This window comes from Sminthopsis crassicaudata, chromosome 2 (assembly GCF_048593235.1).
Source record: "Sminthopsis crassicaudata isolate SCR6 chromosome 2, ASM4859323v1, whole genome shotgun sequence".
NCBI classification, from domain to species: domain Eukaryota; kingdom Metazoa; phylum Chordata; class Mammalia; order Dasyuromorphia; family Dasyuridae; genus Sminthopsis; species Sminthopsis crassicaudata.
In genome coordinates this window covers 226231115-226257408 of record NC_133618.1, presented here as the reverse complement: position 1 = coordinate 226257408, position 26294 = coordinate 226231115, and the positions used below count along the sequence as shown (strand labels likewise).

The following is a 26294-nucleotide window of genomic DNA, read 5'->3' as shown; positions in this document are numbered from 1 at the left end:
TAGCTCTGCTGTTCCATGATATTATATTCATTTATAAAAAGAAACCTCCAAGAGGAGGGAAGCGGGGGCGGAGGGGAAACACTGCCCTGCAGACCCAGAACTGGGCTGACAGCAGAGCTTCCTTCTCCAGAAAGGGTCAGCCTTTCCAGCCCTTCCCTGACCCTGACCACTCACCCGGGGATGCCGCCGGCTTCCATCTTGTTGGCAACAGTGACATCTGTGGACCACACGTCATACTGCCATCGCTTCTGGCCCAGTACTCCACCCAGCACAGTGCCCGTGTGGACTCCGACACGCATGTCTACCCCGGTCTTTGTCTTCTCCCGCACATACCTGCCAGGGAGGGAAAACAGGGTCGAGAGCAGTCATTTCAGCATCAGATCCAACCTGGCGAGCACTTATTAAGCACCTACTACATGCAGAACACTGTGTCAGACTCTAGGGGTATAAAACCAAATGAAGACCAGCCCCTGCTTTCAAGGAATTTATATTTTACCAGGAGGATACAAGATATAAACAAATAAAGTACTGTGGGCATGTATAAATAGATGAGTACTCCGTGTGTGTATAAATATATATGCCACATAAACATAAATTGTATATATGTGTATATTGGTTATATTTATCAATATATTATATATACAATATGCTTATATATTACATATAAATGTAAATGTAACATATGTATAATCTAAATATTATAAATGTAAATAAATAAATATAACATATTTATATGTATATGATTCTTTGCCAAGATAATCTCAAATGGACTCGTGAAGAGTTGGCCCTGATTTAAACAACTGAACAACAACAACAAAATTTATATGGCAATCAGAACTCTAATGAGTAGGGGAAATCAAGAAAGGCTTCCTGTTGGAGGTGACACGTAAGCTGGGCCTTGATGGGAGCTAGGGGTTCTAAGTGGCAGAAGTTAGGGAGGAATGCATTCTAGGTATGATGGGCAACCTATATAAAGGCACAGATACAAGATGTAAATCCTGGCTCTGGGAAACAGGCTGGTTTGGTTAGAATGGAAAGTATACAAGGAAAAGCAATGAAGAGTCTCCTTCCACAAGTAGGTTGAAGCCAGACTGTGAAAGGAATGGACGAGGTGGGGTTGATTTAGCCAAGGAGCAAAGCACATAGAATGCTGGACGAAGAGTTAGGAAAAGAGGAGTTCAAATCCGCCCTTGGGCCCTTATCCACTGTATTACTCTGGGCAAGCCACACAACCACCCTCAGCCTCAGTATTTTCATCTGCAAAATGGGAATAATAACAGCTCCTGTTTCACAGAGTGATTGTGAGGATTACATAAGAGAACATAATGTAAAGGATCTTTCCTACCTTAAAGCATTATGTAATGATAGCTATTATATTATATTATTATCATTGATCTCTAATTCTCATCTAGCATTCTGCTCTCCATTCTGAAGTTTTCCTCATCTGATTCCATACCCATATTTATAATTTAATCAATCAACACTGTAGTAGAAAACTACTCACCACTACAAGCTTCCTGGCTATATCTGCATGGGCAAAATATAAACAGAAGAGGTAAATCCAAAATCGAGACATTAATTAGGTGTAAGGCATCTTTTCCGATGAAGGAGAAATGCAAGTAAAAGCAGCTAAGCATCTTAAAGGAAGGTTTGAGGCATAAGCCCATCAGATTGACCCAGAAGCCTCCCCACAGCAAATTCTTAGGTGGAGATGCCTTAAATTGTTGAGGGAGTTGGCTGGGATAGGAACATAAATGCACTCTTGGTGTAGGGATGAACTTGAAATCACCCAAATCACTCTGTTTCCTCTTGGAGCTCATGGATACTTAAAGGAAGAACAAAAAGATCTATATACACACATATACAGTACCTCTTTTTGTTACTACAAAAAACTAGAAACAAAATTAATGAGAAAGGACTGAATATAGCATATGTGTGTATCTATCTATCTATATCTATATATGAACGTAATAAAATATTATTATATCATAAGAAATTAAGAAAAGAACAAATAGAGAAAAACATATGAAGACTTGTAAGAACTGATACAGCATGAAGTGATCAGAACCCAGAGGACAGTTTACATGATGATCATGGTAAAATAAATAAAAACAATTCTGAACACTTCAGAACCTTAATGAATGCACAATCACCAGAAGACTGGGTGGTAAAACATCCGCTTACCTCTGATCAGAGAGGTAATAGACTAGAGAGAAAGAATGACATGTATAGATGTAACTCATGTAAACTCATGTATTGATTTGTTTTGCTTGACTATATTTGTGGGTTGCAAGAGAAAGCTTCTATCTGATAGATGAATCATCAGTAGGTGATAAGAATGATACAAAAAAAGGAAATGGAAGGAAGAGAGGGAGGGAGGGAGGAAGAGAAGGAAAAAAAAGCTTTGACAAAACATTTAAAAATACCTAGAAGAGAGCAGAGAGAAATTCAGTAAGGAACGAAGGCAAGGAGGACAATTTTGTTACTATGCTAAATTTAATCTACATACTAAAAATGGTACACAAGAGACAGTTTCCTATATAATCTACTATTTGCTTATGGAAACGCTCGTGTTTGTTGCTTGTGACATTCATAGTAATATTTTTTTGCCCCAGAAGAGTAGGTTCAGCGTTTTTAAGGAAGCCTGAATATATATTGCTGGATACAGATATTCCTTGGATTGGACTCCTCCTCCCCCCTTCCCCCGCCACGAAGCCCCTCCACTTTCTCTTCTTTTTGGTCACATGGAAAACCAGGAATAAGACTCTGCTTACAAACGGAAGTAATAAGAAAGAGTACCCTTCAGATTCTCCATGGAAGAACTGAAAAGAAAAATCTAATATTTGCCCAGTGCCAAAAAAAGAAGAAATACTATGGTAGAGGACCCTAAAATATTAACTGTTATCTGAATACCTCTGCTCCTACACTCATTACTACGTCAAGAATTTTTTCTGTCAAGGCACCTTACAAAGTCCATTTGATTAGACAGGTCGTAATCTATATCAGCAGAGAGCACACTAACCCTGATGGAACTATCTTTTGAGGACTTTGAACATCACCATTTCTAATAAAATGAAAACCATATTTTCATTGCAAGGAAAGATCTTTTTTTCTTTTTTGTCTTTGAAGGGAAGAAGAAAGGAAATAAGCTTTTGCATAGCACCTCCGTATGCCAGGCATTTACAAATATTGTCTCTTTGTTCCTCACAACTTTTATTAAATGCATAACTATAAAATGCTGAAGTGGGCATTGGTGGAAATTCAAGTATATGTACATGATTCCAGTGACACTCTGCTCCTTGAGGGCAATCAGGCAGCCACTCCTTTTCAATGACATTTAAAAGAGAGCAAAAGATTGCTTTCAGATCTTTTTTTTTTTTTTTTTGACTGATTTTTTTGGAAACTTTTTTTGGTATTCGAAGGACAAATTAGAGTGCAGAAAAATAAGATTTACATTCAAAGGGCATGCCAGGGGGAATGTTGTAGAATGCTGTAGAATGCCCTCCTGCTACCTCTTATCAGCTCAAAAGAATTCTCCTCTCAAGTCCTACAGGCATGCACGAGCATAGGCTCCTAAGAGCTACTGCAGGAACTCCAGTCTCTGGTTTCTGACACATACTTAGGGAGCTATGGACAAGTGCTTGTAACTCTCAGGAGACCATGAGATAAGAACAAAGTGATATACAAGACTAGATGAAGGAAATATCATTTCTGACTAGGAATACACATTGAAAGTGAATATCACCTACTAATCCTGGGAACCTATAATAGAATTAAAAGAAATACTGAGACAGCGTTCCATAAACTAGATACAAAAATCTAGCTTTAACGTCATCTTGCAAACACTGAGGAACTCTTTTTTTTTAATTAAAGCTTTTTATTTTGAAAACATATGCATGGATAATTTTTCAACATTGACCCTTACAAAACTTTTTGTTCCAAATTTTCCCCTTTTTCTCCCCATCCCCTTCCTTTGATGGCAAGAAATCCAAAATAGTGTAAACATGTTAAAATATATGTTAAATCCAATATATGTATTTATACAATAATCTTGCTGCACAAGAAAAATCAGATCAAAAAAGAAAAATGAGAAAGAAAATAAAATGCAAGTAAACAACAACAAAAAGAGTGAAAATTCTATGTTGTGATCCACCCTCAGGTCCCACAGTTCTCTCTCTGGGTGTAGACAGCTCTCTTCATCACAAGATCATTGGTACTGGCCACTGAGGGACTCTTGGGGATTCCACAGAACTCAAGAGTTGGAAGAGACATTAGTAGCCATCTAGACTGACCCATACTGCAAGAATTCTAATAACATTCCTATCAAGTGATCATTGAAACTTTACTTAAAGGTTCTGTCCACCACATGTGCAAAAATGTTTGTGGCAGCCCTTTTTGTAGTGGCTAGAAACTAGAAACTGAGTGGATGCCCATCGGTTGGAGAATGGCTGGATAAGTTATGGTACATGAACGCTATAGAATATTATTGTTCTGTAAGAAATGGTCAGCAGGATGAATACAGAGAGGCTTGGAGAGACCTCCAAGGAGTGAAATGAGCAGAACCAGGAGATCATTGTACATGGCAACATCAATATTATACAATGATCAGTTCTGATGGATGTGGCTCTTTTCAACGATGAAATGATTCAGGCCAATTCCAATGATCTTGTGCTGAAGAGAGCCATCTGCACCCAGAGAGAGAACTGTGGGGACTGAGTGTGGATCATACATAGCATTCTTACTCTGTTGTTTGCCTGCATTTTTTCCTTTTTGATCTGATTGTTCTTGTGCAGCACGATAATTGTGTAAATATGTATAAAAGAATTGCACATGTTTAACATGTTGGATTACTTGCTATCTAGGAGAGGGCATGGGGGGAAAGGAGAGAAAAAATTTGGAACACAAGGTTTTACAAGAGTGAATGTTGAAAATTATCTATCCAAGGAGAATTCACTACTTGCTGAAACCATTCACTCTATTTTACGGTAACTTTTATATTAAGAAAGTTTTCTCTTATATCAAGCCTAAATGTGCCATTTGCAATTTTTGTACCCATTGCTGATAACGTTGCCCTCTAGAACCAATCAGAAATCATATCCCTTGTCCATATAACAATTCTTCGGATGCTAGAAAATAGATTTAATAGCCCTCTTCCCTAAATCTTCTAATTCATAAGCAAAATAGTTCATTTAACTATTCCTCTTAATGTCTTCATTAATCTCATTGACTTTCTATGGTTTACTCACTGTTCACATATGACATTTTCTATTGCCTTTGCCCTGACAGTGTCCCCATGCCTCAAAGACAATCTTTCTTCACTTCTCTGCTTTCAAGACAATTTAAGCACTAAAACTTTTTCTTATCCCCACAGCTACTAGTACATTTCCCTCTGGGGGTATGCTGGCAAATATTTAACAATCAGCTCTCAAAAATATATGTCATATATTTATAAGTTTAATATGCATTATTAACATTTTCGTCATCACCTTTTGAGACAATCACCAAAACAATAAATCAAGATCTGATTTGTAACTTTTTCTGATTTTCAATGAAAATTTAACAATTGTTTTTTCCCAGGCAATTGAAGTTGGCTCCACCATACCCCTGACTCTTTCCTAAAACAACCTATATTCACCTTGTATATTACATATATTTATGTAAATATATATTTATGTTGTCTTTCCTGTTAGAATTTGCTGTAAGCTTCTTGAAGGCAAGTAGTATTCTACTGTTGTCCTTGTATTCTCACTTTAACATACTGTAAAGATTTAATAAATGCTCATTGATTTATTAATAGTGGTGATGCAAGAAAATAGAAATATATGGAATATTGGTCTGAAAGAATCCACATCGACCAGATGTTATGTGTATAGCTCCTCCAAAATCTTTGTCTCCTAAAGAAGTTGAATTTACTTGCTTTCTGTTGCTGCTTTTCTTATTTCTGCAAGTTGACCTTTTATAACCTGCTGTTCAATTGTATCAGACTTTGTTATCCCATTTGGTGTTTTCTTGACAGAGATACTGACTGGTTTGCCATTTCCTTCTCCAGCTCATTTGACAGATGAGGAAACTGAGGCAAGCAGGGCTAAGTGATTTGCTCAGGGTCACACAATCAGTGTCAGAGGCTGGATTTGAATTCAGTTGTTCCTGACTCCAGGACTGACACACTCTATCCCCTATGTTACCTATGAGATTTAAAGCTTGAAGAAGGGATTGAAGTCATTTGTTTCCTAGTGGTAAAGAAAAAAACTATTTGGCCATTCTGGGTCAATGCTTAGTGGAGTGGAAGAATGATGATGACAACCTAAGTGAATCTTCGGGAACCAGGAGAGAGCAGAGACAGATTTAGAAAATGGGCTAGGGCACTGTGAGCAGGAACAAGATGTTCTGAGAGTGAAACTCCTCTGCAGGTAATAGAGAAAAAGCAAGTCCTCAGAAAATGAGCACGGGGTTAAAGGGGCCTGGCGGGGTAAAATAAGGACGAAATGAGGCAGTGAATTACCAGCTGACCAGCATATCTGTCTCTTCTGTTTTGTTCCTTAGATGGGCTAGTTACTTATGCAAGTTTCCAGCCCAGCTCTTGGACTGGTCCATATAGTCTCCCTCAGGGCACATACCTAATACCCCCCAGCAGCGTTAACTAACAAAGGGGAGATAGGGGTACACAAAATCAATAGTTATGGGCCACCTGCTGTAAGGAAGGAAGGGGTGTTGGGTCACAAGAAAATCAATTCCAGTTGGCGCATTCATTAATCACCTGCTGGATGCTGAACACTTTGTTAGGTGCTGGGAAAACAAAAACAACAAACATATACATACATACATATATATTTATGTGTGTGTGTGTGTGTGTGTGTGTGTGTGTCTCTATATATGTATATAAAGCTAGGTGGATGGAGTATGCCGGGTCTGGAGTCAGAAAGTCTCATCTTTATGAGTTCAAATCCATCCCCAGACACTTATTAACTGAGTGATTCTAAGCAAGTCATTTAATTGTTTGCCTCAGTTTCTTCATCTGTAAAATGAGTTAAAGAAGGAAATGACGAACCACTCCAGTATCATTGCCAAAGAAATTCCAAAATGGGTTCACAAAGAGTGAGATACAACTGAAAAATGACTGAATGACAACAAAAATATGATATATATACCTATATATTATATACTTACATATGATACACATACATACCTTTAATACAGACCCATTTAAATATAGGTATACACATATGTTGAAATTCATATAATATCCCTATTCACAAGGATTTTCTATCTAAATGATATTAATGTGTGTGATTATATTATATTTACTATTATAATGTATATTATGATATGTGATTATATTTATTATATATAATTTGTTATGTGTATATTATATATAATATCACATACTATCTATTATTTACATATTGCATGCAATACATATTACCTGTGCATATTACACATTGCTTGCATATACATGTTTATGTATATCTATATATCCCTGTGTACAGAATTGAGATGTATTTTTTGATATGGTCAATATGGGAATGGCTTTTGCTTAACTACATATATGTGTTTCTAGTATTTTGTTTTACTTTTTTTATGGTGGGGGATGGTGAAAAGGAAGAGTAAAATCAATTATTATTCATTGAAAAAATTAATTTAAAAAACCTGTGGGGGGGTAGAACCAAGGTAGCATAATACAAATAGCAACTCAGCTGAGCTCTCCTAATGGTCTCACTATTCAACTTTAAAATAAGGTTTCAAATTGAATTCTGGAGAGGCAGAGCCAACAAAAGGCATTTTTTCAGTCCAAGGTGATTTAGGAGATTAGCAGGACAGGTCTGTGACATTGAGGTGGGGAGGTCAGCTCAAAATTCAGCCCCCACCATAGCAACACTAGCACACAAACAGCCCTTGGAGATAACTGCAACAACAGCAGCAGCTCTCAGCCCAGAGGTGGTAACAAGTCAAACAACTGATCAGAAAGAGATTACAAGAAGTCCTTTGCTGGCACTGGCTCTAGAGACTGTTATATTTTCTATACGAAACTCTGGATCACAGTTCCTGAGCAAAGAAGAACACTAGGTTCTTGCTTCTGCAGAGAAACAAGAGACTCAGTACTGTTCCAAGGCCAAAAGGAGCACTAGAAATTGCAGCTTCAGGGAATCAAAGTGCTTTCTTGGACAAAGACAAACTATACAAGGCAGAAGAGAAGTGACCACATTTCTTCCCAGATCACACTACCCTGGAGAAACTGAAAACTGAGAGGCCCCTGAACTAGCTCTGAAAACAGAAGTATGAAAAATCTGAAGCTTGGGACAGTATCCCCTCCACATCAGCAGCAGAATCCAACTCGAACATAAAGTTAAAAATAAAGGAACAGATTGTAAACTGAATAAATAACAACAAAAAAAAAATAAAATAAAAGACAGAAAGAAAGAAAGAAAAAGAATCTGACCATTGAAAGTTATTATGATACCAGGAAAGATCCAAACACAAACTCAGAAGAAAAAAAGCAATGTCAAAATAGCTACATACAAAGCCACAAAGAAAATTATGAATTGGTCTCATATTAAAAATATATTGTTGGTGAGGCAGCTAGGTGGCGTATAGCTGTACATAGAGCATGAGCCCTGAAGTCAGGAGGACCTGAATTCAATTGAAAAATGGTCAAAGGGCATGAATAGATTATTTTCAGAAGAAAAAATCAAAGAACAAATCAAAATTTTCATCATATGAAAAAGTGCTATAAACCACATTGATTAGAAAAATGCAAATTGAAACAACTCAGGCTAATAAAAAGAACTAATATAACTATATAACTAATATAACAGGAAAGGTAAATGACAAATGTTGGAGGAGATATGAAAAAACTGAGACATTGATGCATTCAAAGGAGTTCTGAACTGGTCTAACTATTTTGGAGAACAACTTGGAACTATTCTCAAAGGATTACCCTGTGATCCAGCAATACCACTATAAGGTCTACATCCTAAAGAGATTAAAAAGAAAAAAATATTTAGAGGTACAAAAGTATTTACAGTAGCTCTTTTTCTGATGACAAAGTAGGGGAAATTGAACACAACAATCACAGAATGCTCACGTTTTGGTAAATGTGATGTAATGACTATTGTGCTATAAGAAATGACAAGCAGGATTGTTTCAGAAATATCGTGGAAGACTTAAACGAACTGATGCAAAGTGAATTAAGCAGGACCAGGAGACCATTGTACACTGTAAAAACAACATTGCATGATGATCAACTATGAATAATTTAGCCATTCTAAGCAATCCAATAATCTAAGATAATTCCAAACAATTCATAATGAAAAATACTATCCAGAGAAAGAACTAATAAAGTCTGAAAGTAGATTGAAGCATGATTTTTTCACTTTTTTTTTCTTACTTTTTTTGCAACATGACTAATATGGAAATATGATTGCATGATTTCACATACCACATTTCTTACTTTCTTAGTGCTTGGGGGAGAAGTGGATGGAAGAAAAAAAATCTGGAACTCCAAAAAAGTTTTTTAAATGGTGTTAAAAATAAATAAATGAATCTAAAAAGACAATAAAAAGCTTGAGTTTCGGGCTTCACATGGTTGTTGTAAGGACAAAATGAGATAATATGATGGAAATGGAGGAAGAAAATAAGTATTTATTAGATTATTTACTATGTGCCAGGCACTGCGCTAAGCAATCGCAATAGAAGTAAGAATATTTGAAAAGTTAAGAGCATTATAAAAATTTAAGGCTAGAAGATGATGATTCTTATTCCAAATCAATTAACTTGTAAATCCAATCTGGAGAAATGTCCCTCAAAGAGACCTGAGAACTAAAGCTTTCAACTGCCATTGAGCATTGTAGCCTTATCCCAGACCTTACTAACTCATGTCAGTTAACCAATATTAGTCCCCTACAATCAATTCAGTTTGGTACAAATTACAAAAAGCTAGTTCTCTGGCACACTGGACCAATAGACACAAGAAGAATATTCTGTTCTGTTACTGGAGATGGGACTGGGATGGCTGGCAGCTATCTAAGGTACAACAGTCTAGGGAAAAAAATGATTTCAACAAGGAACACTTTAATATTTTTTCCATGAGTGTACCTATTTTAAATTCCATTCCCCATCACATTGAGGCATTTATTTTGTGATATGTCTTTATAAAATATTTTAAACATATTTTGCCAGATTTAACATAAAATATGAAATCTTGAGCTGAAAACTCCTTAGAGGTCATCTAATCCAGTCTGCCACATTTTAAAGATGAGGAAATTGAAGCCTTGAAAGATGGAACTTGCAAAGTTCCTTAGGTACCAAAGGGAAAGCCAAGACTTGAACTAATGTTCTTTGCCTGCATTCACCACTAACATTTTACATTATAGCATGTTGTATTATATTCATGCATTGATTTGCTCAATTTTGAGAGGGGGCCCAGATTATTTATTTTTGTTTTTGTATCCCCAGTACCTGGCTTAATATATGCTTGTTGTCAAATCTCATCTACTGCAGGGAAGGCTCAGAGCTTCTGATGGATGGTAGCACAAAGGATGCACAATTTGCCAAGCACATTTAGAGAGCATCAACCAATCAATGTCTTCTCATCTGTCCATCCATAGGATTATAATCACGAATGTTCTTTGTGCTAAGTCTGTCTCTTGACAAATTTATTTTCTGCCAATCTGTTCTCCAAGACCCAATGCTTCTAATTTAGAGACTACAGCAGGTAGTCTCAGGTTTATGAGGATATGAAACCACTCAGAAGTGGACAAGATGGGGCATCCCCCCAAATACTTACGAAATGGCATCCACCATGGCGAGCCCCATGAGGATGGAACAGACGGCATGATCCTCCCGGTAGTCAGGCAATCCACAGATGCAGTAATAACAATCTCCCAGAATCTTGATACGCAACTGATGGTATTTCTGAAATAGGTAAAAAACCAATCTTGGGAATTTCACTCCTTCACTTGATCAACCAATAAATATTTATTAAGCAGCTATTAAATGGCAGGCACTGTCCTAAGTACTGAGCAAACATCAGGGCGGTGACACCATGATATGTAGATGAATTGGATTTAAGTGAAGGGAGGCTGTGAAAGGTCACTTTCCCTTCCTGAGCAATCTGGGTCCAGTGGCCAGATATAGATCAGGATGACTGGAGATGGCCCTGAATGCAGGGGGAGACCTTGGTCTTTTTAGGCTAAGGTCTTCAGTGATGACTGTTTGACTGAAGTGACACCCATTCAGTGATTAAGTCTATGCAGCAATTGAGACAAGAATTTCCTCTTTCACCTAGTCCAAAAATAAAAATCTAAAAAAGTGGCAAAAGACAGTCCCTGACCTTAATTACTAAGAGTTACAAACTAATGAGGAAGACAACATGCAAACAAATATATACAAAGCAAGCGCTCTCTCTCTCTCTCTCTCTCTCTCTCTCTCTCTCTCTCTCTCTGTCTCTCCCTCTCTCTCTCTCTCTCTCTCTCTCTCTCTCTCTCTCTCTCTCTCTCTCTCTCTCTCTCTCTCTCTCTCTCTCTCTCTCTCTCTCTCTCTCTCTCTCTTTCTCTTTTTCCCTCTCTCTCTTCTCTCTTTCTCTCTCTCTTTTTCTCTCTGAATACACCCACACACATATAAAATTAAAAGAGAGAAAGCAATGGAATTAAGGGGTTAGAGAAGGTTTCCGGTAGAGATAGGATTTTACTTAAGACTTAAAGGAAGCCAAGGAGATTTTTGCTTTTCACTTTGTCCAAGGGAAAGAGAGCTAGTAAAGCATAGGACAGATGAAAGAAAATAGGGATGGCTAGCTAGACAAAAGGCCAGCTCCAGACCCATATGAACATTGACAGGAAGAGAAGAGGACATGGTATACTTACAGCTGCCAGCTTGTCAAAGCGGGCGAAGAGTTCATTGAGCAGCTTCACCAACTCCTGGGCACTACAGGCTGAAGACAGCTGAGTGAAACCCACAATGTCAGCAAACAGAATGCTGTAGAAAAAGAGGGAAGCATTAGCCACTAGAAGTCATCTACTAAACAAAGTGGAACTCTCCCAATGGGCAGGCTTGCTTTAGTGTTATAAAGGGACTGTCTTTATTTAAAGCTCTATCAAATACAAGTTTCTTGAGGACTGGGCTGCTCTGCCTCTCTTTTTGTATTCCCAGAACCTACCACAGTACTTGGCACATAGTAGGTTGATTGATTTTCCATAGACAAATTCAGGACTATGATGTTTTGAAGTTATCCTAGGGCTTATCTAGAGATGGCTAAGTGGTTTGGGGAACTTGGAGTGAGGAAGACCTAGTTCAAATATTTAATTACTTAGCTTTCTGACTGTGGGCAAATCATTTAAATGCTTTCAGACTGTTTCCTCAACTGTAAAATGGAGATTATTATAGTGCCTGCCTCAAAGAATTCTTCTGAGAATCAAAAGAAATAATGAATGTTATATGTTCACCTTGCAAACTTTAAAAGTATCTAAAAGCTAGTCATAACTAGCCGTTACTATCTACATACAGATTCTTCCCTCTCCTTCTGAATTTCCACTCTAAGATGATTGAAGAAAAAATATGACACAAGAAAGGAATTATGTAGGAGGCTTCCCATCCCAATATCAAATGAATCCTATCTCCCAAGGCAGCTAGAAAGGTGACAAATTCAATTAAGTATCCAAAACTTATATAATTATGTTATACTTATATCTGCTAGGGCTTTATACTTTACATAGGCTTGCCTTGTCTTGTGAAGTAATCAAGAAAAGACAATTGTTTCTATTTTGTGAATGAGGAAGAAATAGAAAAGCTAATAATTTGCCCATGGTCACATAACCTGTAAGGGAGAGAAAAGAGGAAGTTGAACTCCTTCTCTAACACCTATTTCAAGGGCTCCTTCAATCTCTCCCTTTACCTCTTAGTCTAATGACAAAAGCTGACATTTTTATATGGCTTTGATATTCCCCAAAGGCATTACTCATGTTATTCCATGTGTTCCTTGGTGTATTCCTGTAAGTTAGGGATTATTGACCCCATTTTACAAATAAGAAAAATGAGGCAGTCACTCAGCTAGGAAGAGCCAGTGGGTATAATCCAACCCAGATCTCTGCTGAATCCAAGGCCAGCATTCCTTCCATGATAAATGCTATGATGACAGCACTTAAAAGTAAGTATAAGAAGGAGTAGGACATTGTTTCATGGTAGGAGTCAAGTCCCTGGGGGAAATCCTTTTACATGCTAGCCCCCCACACCCCTCAGCAGGGCTTAGATCTCCATTCCCCTTCAGCACTCTTCTGTGGTCATGGCCTTGTCACCATTGGACAGTCTAGCAGGGAGTCTATCTTCCAGCCACTCTGGGTCAGGGAATGGGGTTAGGAATACCTGACATTCTCATGGCGGTACATGTACATAGTATTGAACTGCTGCTGGTCTTTCTGGCTCTCATCTTTCTTCATGTCCTTTAACATCTCGTCAGCGACATGCTTGGGTAAGATGGAAAGCATAAGGTTCTCCTGTAAGGAAAAAAAAAGGGCATTAACAGAGAAAAATAGGATCAGACTCTGAACTTTCCAATGGGAACTTTTCATTTACTATTATGGCATCTGTTATCTCAATTTATTTTCTTTGTATTTATCTCAATGACAGATTCAAGAATCACTGTAATGGAGGGCTGGGTAAAAACAGCCCTTATCAATCAACTAACATGTGTTTTAAAATATAAGCGCTGTCCTTAGTGCTAGAAGCACAGGGACAAAAACAGGAGAGTTCCTGCCTTCCAGAAATTTACATTCAATTGGAAAAAACAGCACAAATACAAATATATATATAATTACAACATAATAAGTATAAGGTACTTTGCGGGATGAAGGGAAGCAATAACAGCTGAGGGTTTAGGGAAAGCCTCATAAAAAGGTAGTAGTTGGGCTGAGCCTAGAAGGACTCTAGGAAATACAAGGTCCAGAGGTAAGGTGGGAACATATTTTAAGCATGGGATATATCCTCTGCAAAGACACAGAACAAAGAGATGGGCTGCCATGTAGATGAAACAGCAACCAGGCAAGCTTGGAGTGAATGTAGGGTGCATAAAGGGGAGTGATGTTCCTAGAAGTAATAGAAAGTCACTGAAGGGATTTTTGTGGAGGGTTGACATGATTAGATCCATGCTTTATTTTGGCAACTGTGTAGATAATGGACTGGGGAGGAGAGAAACAGAAACCATTTAAGACATTTTGGCAAAATCCCAGGTAAGAGATGATAAAAGCTACAACTATTGTGGATATTAGATGGGGAAACAAAATCAACAAGACTTGGAAGAGAATTGATTAGATGGAGGAGAGGGATGGTGAATGAGACTGAAGATTTGAAGTTGACTCCTAGGACATGAATCTGAGATGCTGGAAGAATGGTAGCACCTCAAAAGATACAGGATAACTAGGAAAGATAATGAGTTTTGATTTAGAAATGAGTTTGAGACACCCTGGAACCATCCAAGTAAAATATCCATGAGGCTGCTAGAGATACAAGACTCTCAGAAAAGAAACTAGGGCTAGTTATATGGATTTTGAGTCATCTACATAGAGACAGCTGAACCCATGGGAGCTGATAAAGTCATCAAGAGAGAGTACAGAGTGAATTCAATCAATTTTATCATTTCTTCTTGTCCCCAGTCCTAATATTAACTTGATGAGATTCTAAAGAAAGGAGACTTCACTGATTAGCTGAGCTCAGGAGGATGGACTCTTGTCAGAGGTTCAACTATGGTTCCCTTTCCTATTTGTTTCCCTTGGACTTTCGGCTCAGAGTACATCAAGAAGATGATTTCTCCCTTTCTCAGCAATACAATCCCATACCCCCAATCCTGGCAGAAAATGGTGACTGGCAGAAGAACTCATTAATTATCTCATGAATAAACCTAAATTTTAAGATTTTTTTTTCTCTTTCTCTCCCTTCCTCCTTTCTTTCTTCCTTCTCTCTCTGTCTCTTCCGACTCCAGGCTCAATGCTCTATCCATTATGCCACCTAAGTGTTTACTTAATTAATTTAGTATAATTGTTCTCATTTTACATATGAAGAAAATGAGACATAAGTGAAGCAACCTACCAAGGTCACACAACTGAAAAGTAGCATAGTTAGGTCTAGGATGAAGGTCTTTTGATTAGGTCTTTCTATTTTAATGGCAGAGAGTCTTTTTTTTTTTTTTTTTAACATAAGCAATGACAAATTTCAGCTTGCATAACTCAGTATGGTTGTTACTATCCGTCTTTCATTTCCATAGCAATGTACTTCATGGCCTTGAAGACTCTGGTGAACTTCATTAAAGCTGTGGAATGGGAGATCAAAATAAGCCCAGTGCATCCTGCCCTGAATGCACCTGAGGAGCTATGGAGGTAGCAACGGTATCTCATGGGCTGATGTCTCCAGAGGGCTTATCGACGTAGGCAAGCCACATTTGAAACCCTGGTGCCCCACCACCTTCTTTCTCTCTCTGTGTGTATTTAGGGACACTGCTACTATGCCCACCTATATTATGACCTCAAAGGAAGAGAGAAATCTTCAATAGGAATTAGATGACCCCAAGACTGTTCTAAAATCCATCTCATGGCAACTAAGAAACAAATTCCCCCAAGTTACTGTGGTTATTGGCTTGGGAGGAATTTTAAGGGAACCCAGAGAAGTGGAGCCTTAGCCAACTACCAAGGGCAACCCTAGGAGGAGTCTTAGAGAAGAAAAAGCAATCACCCAAATCATTGTAAGGTGAATGATTTAAGCTAAAAAAGGAGCCACAGGAGAGGGAAAGTTTGAATTTGGGGCTCCCTATCCATTGTACCATTGAAATAATGGGAGGAAAGATCCCACTATTCTGAAGAAGACTCCTAGGATCTTGATTATAAAGACAAAGGCCTGATCTTCATTATGGTTTTCAAATGTAAGCTTTCTGATCACTTTTATATTTGTATCCCAGCACCTAGCAAAAGTAATCAGTAAGCCAGTCAACAAGTATTTTTTTTTTTGCAAAGTATATATATTTTTTAAATTTTTTAAAATAGTTTTTATTTACCAGATATATGCATAGGTAATTTTACAGCATTGACAATTACAAAACCTTTTGTTCTAATTTTTCCCTTCCTTCCCTCCCCTCCCCCCCAGATGGCAGGTTGACCAATACATGTTAAATATGTTAAAATATAAATTAAATACAATATATGTATGCATGTCCAAACAGTTATTTTGCTGAACAAAAAGAATCGGATTTTGAAATAGTGTACAATTAGCCTGTGAAGAAAATAAAAAATGCAGGCAGACAAAAATAGGGGTATTGGGAATTCTATGTAGTGGTTCATAGTCATCTCCCAGAGTTCTTGTGCTGGATGTAGCTGGTTCAGTTCATTACTGCTCTATTGGAACTAATTTGGTTCATCTCATTGTTGGAGAGGGCCACATCCATCAGAATTGATCATCATATAGTATTGGTCAACAAGTATTTTTAAGCATTTCTTCTTGATGAGGAAACCCCAAAACTCTTAAAACCTCCTTGGACTCTACCTCCGGGACTCTGCCCCACCCCAAGCACAAACAGTTCCCTCCTTATCTAAAAACCCATTGAAGTCTATTCAAATTCTAACTCTGGCTGAAGCTCAAGCAGGAAACCAACCTGGGACTCCACCCACAGGCCCCTTCAGATGGTCCAAAGCCCCCCTATTAAAAGGGCTAAATTGGAGTCCACTCTTTGCAGAGATCCCAAGTATGGCGTCCTTACACTGGTCATATCAAGGATTTCTGCCCACTGGACCTGTGATAATTCTAGTCCCAGGATCATATGTTCTCAAGATTCTATATTACATAGGGACTCCCTGATGATCCAGGCTGTATGATATTCCTGGAAAGGAATCCCCACTACTTCTGTAATAAATGGTCATCTAGCCTCTGCTGAAGGACGTCTACCATTTGCAGCACCCATTCACCTTAAGACAGTTCTAATTATTGTGTTTTTTTCCCTTTAAGGACAGCCTGATGGATTTTGGCTGGGCTGTTTAGGGAAGATTTTTAAGGGAGAGCTGGAAATGAAGCTTGATATGAAAGGACAGAGAAGATTTGAATAGATGTATCAGGATCATGAGATCATAGATTCAGAGCTGGACAGAACCTTTGAGGTGATCTATTTCTATGTGTCTATAAATAAATAAATGTATGTGTGTGTGTTTGTGTGTGTGTGTGTGTGTGTGTACATAAACATATGTCCTATTCCTTAATAAAATGTGAGTTCCTTAAGAATTTTGATGGTATTTTATTTTATTTATTTAAATTTTGGCTATATTTTGAGTTCCAACTATCTCTTTCCCTCCCCACCTCACTATAGAGATGGCCACCATTTAACATGGAGAGATAAATAGAGATTGATGTAAAACCCTACTAAACATGCTTATATTTATCAGTTCTTTCTCTGGAGGTAGATAGCATCTTCATAGGGTTTTTATAGTTGATTTGTCTCTTTGCAGTAGTCAGAATAACAGTGCTTTACAGCTAATTTTCTAATATTGCATATACAGAAATACATATATATGTGTATATGTATACTTATATGCATATATATATATATACATATATATATATATATATATATATATACACACACACACACACATAGACACAATATTCTCTTGGTTCTGCTAGAAACTTATTCTTTGAATATTTGCACAGTGTCTAGAACACCATAGGTGCTTGATAAATGCTTGTTGATTTACTGAAGAGTCAAACCTTTATTTTACAGATAAGAAAACTGAGGACCAAAGAAGGTCCCCATGCAAGCAGAATGATTGGTCAAATCGATCTTTTAGGAAGATTAATTTTACAGTGGAATGCAGAATGGCCAGTTTCTTTCATACAATATCATCTTTTGAGGTCATCTCCTCTCCCACACTGTCCTCTGGCCACATCCACATCTCATACAGTCTAAGCATTATAAGTATTCTAAGACTCTGCTTTACATCCTTCCTAGGAATCTGGTGCCATTTTTGAATCACAAAGACAACCAAATCCAAAATAATTCCAGTAATGCTAAAGCTTAATTACAGCCCTTGTGCTGTCTGGAGTCATTCACAGAATGCTGAGGATGGAAGGGGCCTTAGAGATAAGTGGGACCAATCATTTAATTTTACAGATAAGGAAACTAAGAGCTGGAGCCATGAAGTTACAAATCCAAATCAGTGGCAGAATGAGGACTAAAATTTGGGTCTCATTACTCTTTAGTCAAGAACTAATTCAATTTACCTTTCCCCATTAAATCACTGAAAGAGCAGTATGATATTGTGGATAAACTACTGGGTTTGAAAGAAGGAAGACATGAGTATACCTACCCCAACATTTAAATTAGTTGTGTAACTCTGAGTAAGTCACTAAATGTCTCTATGTCTCAGGCAACTATCTAACACTTTGGTTTGGATCTGTGGTTGTTGGAGAAAGTTCCTATATCAAGGATTTCTAAACACTAGCATTTCCATATATAAAAACGAGGGGCTTAGAATCAATAACTTCAGAAATCCTTTAAGCTCTTCATCTATTATCCTGTGATCCTATTTATTGACAAATCAAAATAATAACAAATCTCAGCTGAAGTCCCACACTTCAAACTCTATGACAAAAAGATTCTAATAGTGAAAAGCTCTAGTTATCCCCTCCATCCTTGACATTCCATAAAATGGAATCACTAGAACTCCTTACAATAGAAGGAAGACTTCATTCTTCCTTTTTTTTTTTTTTCTCATCATATCTCTTTTCCTGCCCCAATTGAGGCTATAAGACTGTTAACTGAGTTGGGATAAAGGCAGTAAGAAGAGAACTTCAGCTTATCTCTAAAGTCTGAGAAGTGGGCACAGAAAAGAGCTCCCAAAAAGCCAAGAAACTACAATCTGTCCCAAGTTATGTTTTTCCAGATTCTTCAAAATTGTTATTCAATGCTTGAGGGGCTCAATCTTGGGGAATTCCTAATACCTAGACCTACTCTTAAACCATCATTAGATCATAGATTGGAACTGGAACAGACCTTAAAGTTAATAGACTCAGGTTTGGAGATTAAGGGATTATATGTAGGATTGTAAGAGCTCATCTAGTTCTATCCCTTCATTTTATGTATGAAAAAACCCAAAATGGTCAATGACTTATTTAAGGTCACACAATCAGTAATTGGTGGAGCTAAGATTCCACCCAGGTATTTTGGCTCCAAATCCAGAATTCTTCCTACTATATAGCATTACCTCCTTTCCTTTCATGTGACTGAACCCCAAGGTTTGGTCAAGGATATTGAGAGAATTACTTAGCATCCCCCAAGCAATAACACCAAACTATTCATTTGCTACTCAGCAAAAAGGATTCACCTAATACCCACTTGTTGCTAAATTGCAACAGCAGAAAGATTGAGATGCTAAATCACTAGCTCAGAATTATTTCCTTAGAACCTAATAGAAAAGGAAACTGAGGGGAATAGAAAGAAGGTAAGGAAGTAATATCATGACAATAAGAAGAGATCAGTAACTGCCCAGATTCCATTTTGAAAGAAAACTAAGAGGGGAACCTAGTTAGTACAGTGGAGAGAGCACCAGCCCGGAAGTCAGGAGGACCTGAGTTCAAATCTGGCCTCAGACACTTAACACTTCCTAGCTGTGTGACCCTGGGCAAGTCACTTAACCCCAATTGCCTCAGCAAAAAGCAAAGCAAAACCAAAAAAAAAAAAAAAGAAATAAAACTAAATAAAATAAATAAAAGCTCCAAGAGAATCAATATCCAGAGAAATGATAAATAGAAGTATGTATAAAATAATCTTACACATGCCCACATCCCCACACACATTCCCCCATTTGTGTTTAGTGGTAACCATCCTTGGGTAGGTGGGGAGAGAAGGAATCAAAAAGGGGGAAAAAGAAATTTCTATTATAATATTTAAAAGGAATAGCAAGTTGTACATAACCAAATTTGCAATTTCATGTGCAATCATCTTTATTTTTACTATGTCATGGACAAGCTTGTTTTATTGCACAAAGTATAAATAATATAATTTTTTTAAAGTCTGGAGGCAAAGAATCTGAGCTCAAGTGTTGATCCAGTCACTTTGCCTCTTACTACTATGTGATCTTGGGCAAGTCATTTAACCATCTTGTATCTACATTTCCTCAAGTGTAAATGAGGATAGTGAAGAAAACTTCAAAGGATTTGTCCAGCTCTAAGTCTATCATCATAAGGTTATATGAAATACTGAAGAGCAGTGGGTGGTTTCAGTTTAGAGACACTGACTTAAACTCCCTCATTTTATAGATGAAAAAAAGGGATTAAGTGACTTGACCAAGTTCACACAGGTTACCAGTATCAGAACTGGGTTTTAAATCCAAATCTTCTGACTTCGAGTCTAGTCTTGGACTTGGATTATGAAGCCTGCCTCACAAAAGTGAAGACCCCCCTCAAGAAGCAGCATTTTACTCTGGCCACAAATGAACAGAGTCTTATGAGTCTAGTCATCAGGTTTTGAGCCAGAAACAATTTAAGTCTAGCCCTTTCATTTTCACAGATGAGGAAACTGAGACCCGAAGAGTGAACCAATTGAATCAAGGCTACACAGGCAGAAAGAAGTAGCCTGGATTTGAAGCCAGGTCCCCTGACTCCAGATCTAGAGCTCTTTACACTAAATCATGTTGTCATACAGCATTGGATGTACAGAGTAAGTTACCATGGCAACCTGTCCTAGGGTAGGACATAGCCAGCTCCTCCATCAAGCTGACTCTTCACTTGGGAGAGCCAGACTGGATACTGACCTTCCCTTCATATGCATGAGATTATCAGAGGTAGAAAGAAACAGTAAAAAACCATAATGAAAATCAGTCAAAGTCCTTGGCTCATGACCTCTGGGGAATTAAAGTCTGATAAGTAAAATGTTTCACACAAAGAAAATGTGTGCCCCACAGCACTGGGAGTGAATCAGGCTAGTGATTATGAGGGAACATGGAAAGGCCAGAAAGAATGCCATAGGCTGATACTTTTCTGTGGCACCGATGCATAGATTGTTTTTTAAAACAATAAAGGATCTTGCCAACCTCCAAATTAAGACTGTGAACTTTCCACCCGCAATGGAATGTGACAGGAGTCACAGCCTAGGGATCATCCAGAAACCAACCAAATGTAAGCTCCTTGAGAACAAGTCTGTTTTCCCCCATCTGTATCTCTGGCAGATGGAGAGAAGATGTAATACCTTAAGCTCATGGAACTTCCAGCCTTAGAGGAGGATGCATAAAACACAATACCTAGTAATAACAAACCAACTGGGTTGGACTGGGGAGCCATCAAGCCTTCTCCTCCCCAAAGGAATCTCTCAAAGCTGACGCATTCCCTAGGGGTTCAGCATGCCCCAGAAATTCCAATTCCCTTCTACCCCTTAGCTCCTTGCATCAGATGATGCTGGTCAACGACCAGATAATACAACACAAGAATATAGAAGATTAAAATCGTTCAAGAGCAAATGAAGGGGCCCTAGCAGGGAATGATTAGAAGACGGCATTAAACAAAGACAAAGAGGACCAGCTGTAACTGCAGAGGCCTGCGACTGGAAGAAAGAGGGGAGAATGGAAAATGATTGAAATGGGTCCTGTGTTTAACTGACAGCTGTTCTGGGAAGAGGGAAAAAGAAGACAGGAAACAACAATGCAGGAGGACACCTGGGAAGGCTTGAGCCTTCCTTAACCTTGACTTAAGCTGTTTCAATATTATTTATGGAAATAAGGGTGCAAATTTTCAGGTGAAGTAAAAACGTTCCTGCAAGTGAGCAAAGGGAAGAGGTGAGAAGAGCTGACTAAAGTGGGAGCCCTTGGTGGGTACTGCAGCTGAGTTGTTATTTGGGGGAAGGGTAAGAGGAAATTAGTAGGAGGGAATTCAACCCAATCCAGTCCACAGAGTTAACCCTCAAAAAACAGCAAAATTCAGGGGTTCTTCAAAAAAGGGAAAAAATAAAAGGAGCAAACAAATCTGTTCTCTTTCTTAGTATCATAGAGTCACAGCTTTAGAACTAGATGATCTTACAGGGGACCAAGTTTCACTCTTCCCCATTTTACAGATAGGGGTTAAAGCACTGAAGCACAGATAGCTGCCTTCTCCAGAGTCACACAATTAATGTTTAAGGTAGAACGTGAACTAAGGTCTTTCTGTTCTCAGTTCCCTATTCTTTATTCTTCTTGTTTTTCAGTGGTTTCAGCCACATCTGATTTTTTATGATCCCATGTGGGGTTTTCTTGGAAGAGATGCTATAATAGTTTGCCATTTCCTTCTCTAACCCATTTTACATATAACAAAACTGAGGCAAACAGGATGAGATGACTTGCCCAGGTTCACACAACTAGGAAGTGTCTGAAGCCAGATTTGAACTCGGGAAGATGAGTCCTCAAGCTCTATTCCCTCATCTTCTACACTATGCTATAATTGAGGCACAGAAACTCAAGTGATTTTTTTCATTTGAATTTGAATTGCTTTAGAAGGAAAAAAGCCTTCAGCCATATTTACACAAAGTCAATAATTTCATTTTGGAATACTTTTCAGTCTGCTGTGTATCATCTAAAAAGTTTTCCTTCAGCAAGTGTGAATTACCACTAAATAATCTTTTAGAATCAGATAAAATTTAATTCATGTTATTGGAACAGTTTTAACTCAGTTGAAAATAATTTGGCTTCATACTAGCTAACTTTTGAGTAAAGCAGAAAAATATCTAGGAACCTTGAAATTGGAGCCTCTGATTGCACATGCCTGCTAAGTTCAAACAGTTGTGAATAAATGTGTGAAACCACAAGAACAATATTCATAATCACCTTCTTAGGTTTATCCTGGGTTTTATTCCGCTAGGAAGTCTAAGGTACAGCAGGACAATTATAGAATAAGGAAATGACAGTGTTTTCTTAGAAAACTATCAAAAGTAAATTGGAGGGGTTATTAGATGGCATAATGGATACAGCACCAGTCTGATATCAGGAAGATCTGAATTCAAATCCAACCTCAGACACTTACTAGTTATGTGATTTTGGGCAAGTCACTTTAGCTAATTGGCCTCCCTCCACCCCACCCCAAAAAGGCAAATTGGAAATTTACAATCTACAGTGTAGATTTGAGGAGGGGGGTCATACTCTTTCTGGAATACAGGAATGGAACCATCTAATCTTTGAGGGAAGCAATAAGGAAAACACATCAAATATAAGATCAGAGAATCTAAGTTCAAATCCTATTTTTGACATTTACTACCTTTTGTATCCCTTGGATAAATAACAACTTTTCAGGGTCCAGGTATAATCATCTATAAAATGAGGGCTTTGGACTAAATGAACTCTGAGATCCCTTCCATTTTTAAATCTAAGATCCTATAAGGACTCCATTAACAAGCTGCAGTTATCTTCCCTCTCACCCTTCAAAGAGTCTCTCTTTTTTTCTTTAGGAGTCTTTGGGCTAAGAAGATGTCAAGATGATTCCTTTTTTTGCAAGTCAGTACAAATAGCATTGAGGGGTCCTTTCTACATTATCTGTCTATACAAACTTTCTTCTCTTGAACACTTCCCTTGGTTCCTATGAGACATCTTCTGGTTCAAATCCTACCCTTTAAGGTGGTTGCTCTCCAAGGTTCTGAGATTTTATCTATCATCTCTTTGCACTCATTACTCCAAAGGCTGTAACAATGATTAATATATCCTGATTCCCAAGGTTCTCATCTGAGGTCTTACCTATTCGCTCTCTGCATTTACCCGAAGGCTTTAACTATTACCAATATGTCCTGACTTCCAAAATTTCTCTAGCATTCAAGGGCAAATGGCACTTCTGCTTTTCTAGTCTTATCTCAACCAATCAAACTGGTTACTCTCTTTATCACCTTGTATATAGTCAGTACTTTCCCGCCTCCAAGCCTTTGCTCATGCTTATCTGGTCCTACCCTCAGCCATCTCTGTCTTTTGAAATTCTATATATCCTCCAAGGCCCAGTTCAAAAGTCTTTTCATCTATGAAATTTTCCCTGACACTTCATCCTGTCATAAATGACCTTTCCTTCCTAGGTCCTCATATATAAAACTTCATGTCTCTCTTATTTCCTTAATATATTCCATGTTTATTATAGCAATTATATAATTATTATAAAGTTATTGAATATTTGCATACATACTATAAATATTTCCATATTTTGGATTGTAAGGTTGATAAAGGCAAGGATTTAATCTGTTAAGCTATAATTACTATGTTACCTTCATGGCCTAATATAGTGCTCTTCCCATAATAGTTGCTTAATGAATGGTCATTCAATGAAATCTAAGATATTTTGATGCCTGAAGGTAGGGGATTAGAGTAAATAACCTAGTAAGGTATTTTTAAAGTAAAGGATTCTAGGATAATATATTCTGGAGACACATAAATAGCAAGACTCAAAACCTTTTTTCTAGTGGACTACCATATTTCCATGAGACCTGAATTGAAATCTAGTCTTAGTTTCCTTATTTGTAAAATGGAGAAAAAGTGGATTTAGATGGCCTTTAGGATCTTTTCAACTGGAAATCTATTAATTCTGGCATCCTTTGAATTCTTCACTATCTAGAAAAAGATATACAATTTCTCCTTCATTTATTCTTTGGCTCTCTCAATTGTTTGAAACCTCTCTGTTAAACTCTCAATTTCTTTGTTTTCCTACTCTCTTCATTATATCTTTGAGAAGATCAAAATTGTCTCCTGGCCATCTCTCTTAACAACCTTGATGCTTGCAAGCCCTGCCCCTGTCCCTGCTTCCATCTTTTTGGCCTCCTGACCCCACTCTGAAACAGTACTTCTGTATTATATCCCTGCTCCTCTCCCCATCTCACAGACTCAAACCTCTATCCTTGAAATTCATCTCTTTCTATTTGTTCCTTACACTCAACTTTAATTATCCCAGAGTCTACCTTATCTTTTTTTTTTAAGTATTCCTTTAGCCCTACTAATTTTTTATTTTTTTAGTCATTTCAATTATGTTTGATTCTTGGTGACCCCACTTGGGATTTTCTTAGCAACGATGTTAGAGTGATTTGCCATTCCTTTCTCCAAATCATTTGCAAATGAGGAAACTGAGGCAAACAGGGTTGTGACTTGCCCAGGGTTACACAGCCAGTATGTCGGAGGACTTGAACCTAGTTCTTCCTGATTCGAAGCCCAGTTCTCTTATCCTTTCTCACCTATTTTGAATGGTTGGATTTGGTTTAGGGAACGAGATTCAACACCAAAGCAGGAAGAAACTATATGACTTAGTAGATCATCATCATTATCATCATAATTAAAACAACAACAATAATACAGCACTCTCAGGCTTGCAAAGTACTTTACAAATATTTTGTCGTTTGGTCCTCATAACAATCCTGGAATCCTGGAAGAAAGGTGCTATTTTTGGAACACTGGGAATTGAGTGTAAAATGTTTGCACTATTGTCTTTCTACCCAGGTTACTTATACCTTCTGAATCCAATTCTTAGCATGCAACAAGAAATTTGGTTTTACACATATATATTGTATATAGGATTTAACATGTATGGCATTCCCTGTCATCTAGGGGAGGGAGGAGAGAGAGGGAGGGAAAAATTTGGAAAAGTGAATACAAGGGATAATGTTGTAAAAAAAAAATTACCCATGCATATGTACTGTCAAAAAATTATAATTATAAAATTAATTTTTAAAAAGAAAGATGCTATTTTTGTCCCCATTTTACAGATAAGAAAACTGAGGCAGAGATTAAGTGACTTATCCAGGGTCACACAGGGTTCTCAGGCTGCAGCTAAAGTCAGATCCTTTTGACTTCAGGTCCTAAGCTCTATAATTAATGTACTACTTGAGGGAATTGTCAGGGGTATTCAAAGGGATAAATGACTTGTTAAAGGTCATATAGCTGGTAAACATTAAAGGAAAGGATTTGAACCCAAGCCTTGCTGATTCCAAGCTATCATATGCTTTTGATGTGTTCCCCCATACTATCCCTAGGTTAGTCTAGCTGTCAGGTTTTTGTCTTCTCACTCATTGTCCTTATCTCCCCCTACAATCTTAATTTCCACATCTTTAACATCGCTTTAAAGCATTTCTTTTTGAGGTTACCTGCATTTCCAATGGTCTCTTTTCTGTTTTTATCTCCAGAGAGACAGTATAAAAAAAGTGGAAAAAACACTCCTCTGGAATCAAAGGATCTGAGTTCAAATTCTACTTTTGATATTTGACCCTGGTCAAGTCACAATCTTCTCAGGGCAAAATTTCATCATCTACAAAAAGGAGGGTATTAGACTAGATGTACTTGGAAGTCCCTTCCAGA

The 26294-nt window shown here is 37.8% G+C and overlaps 1 protein-coding gene across 2 annotated transcripts in view; it reads right to left on the bottom strand.

Annotated features, from left to right (window-relative positions):
• Window positions 1-26294, bottom strand: part of ADCY3 (adenylate cyclase 3) — a 107791-nt gene that overhangs the window by 30260 nt on the left and 51237 nt on the right. For both annotated transcript variants that reach the window (XM_074288369.1, XM_074288370.1), the window contains exons 4-7: window positions 13354-13484; window positions 11859-11970; window positions 10784-10911; window positions 175-333 (exon numbers count right to left, since the gene is read on the bottom strand). In XM_074288369.1, the coding sequence (XP_074144470.1) occupies window positions 175-333; window positions 10784-10911; window positions 11859-11970; window positions 13354-13484 (530 nt within the window). The remainder of the gene's footprint in view (window positions 1-174; window positions 334-10783; window positions 10912-11858; window positions 11971-13353; window positions 13485-26294) is intronic.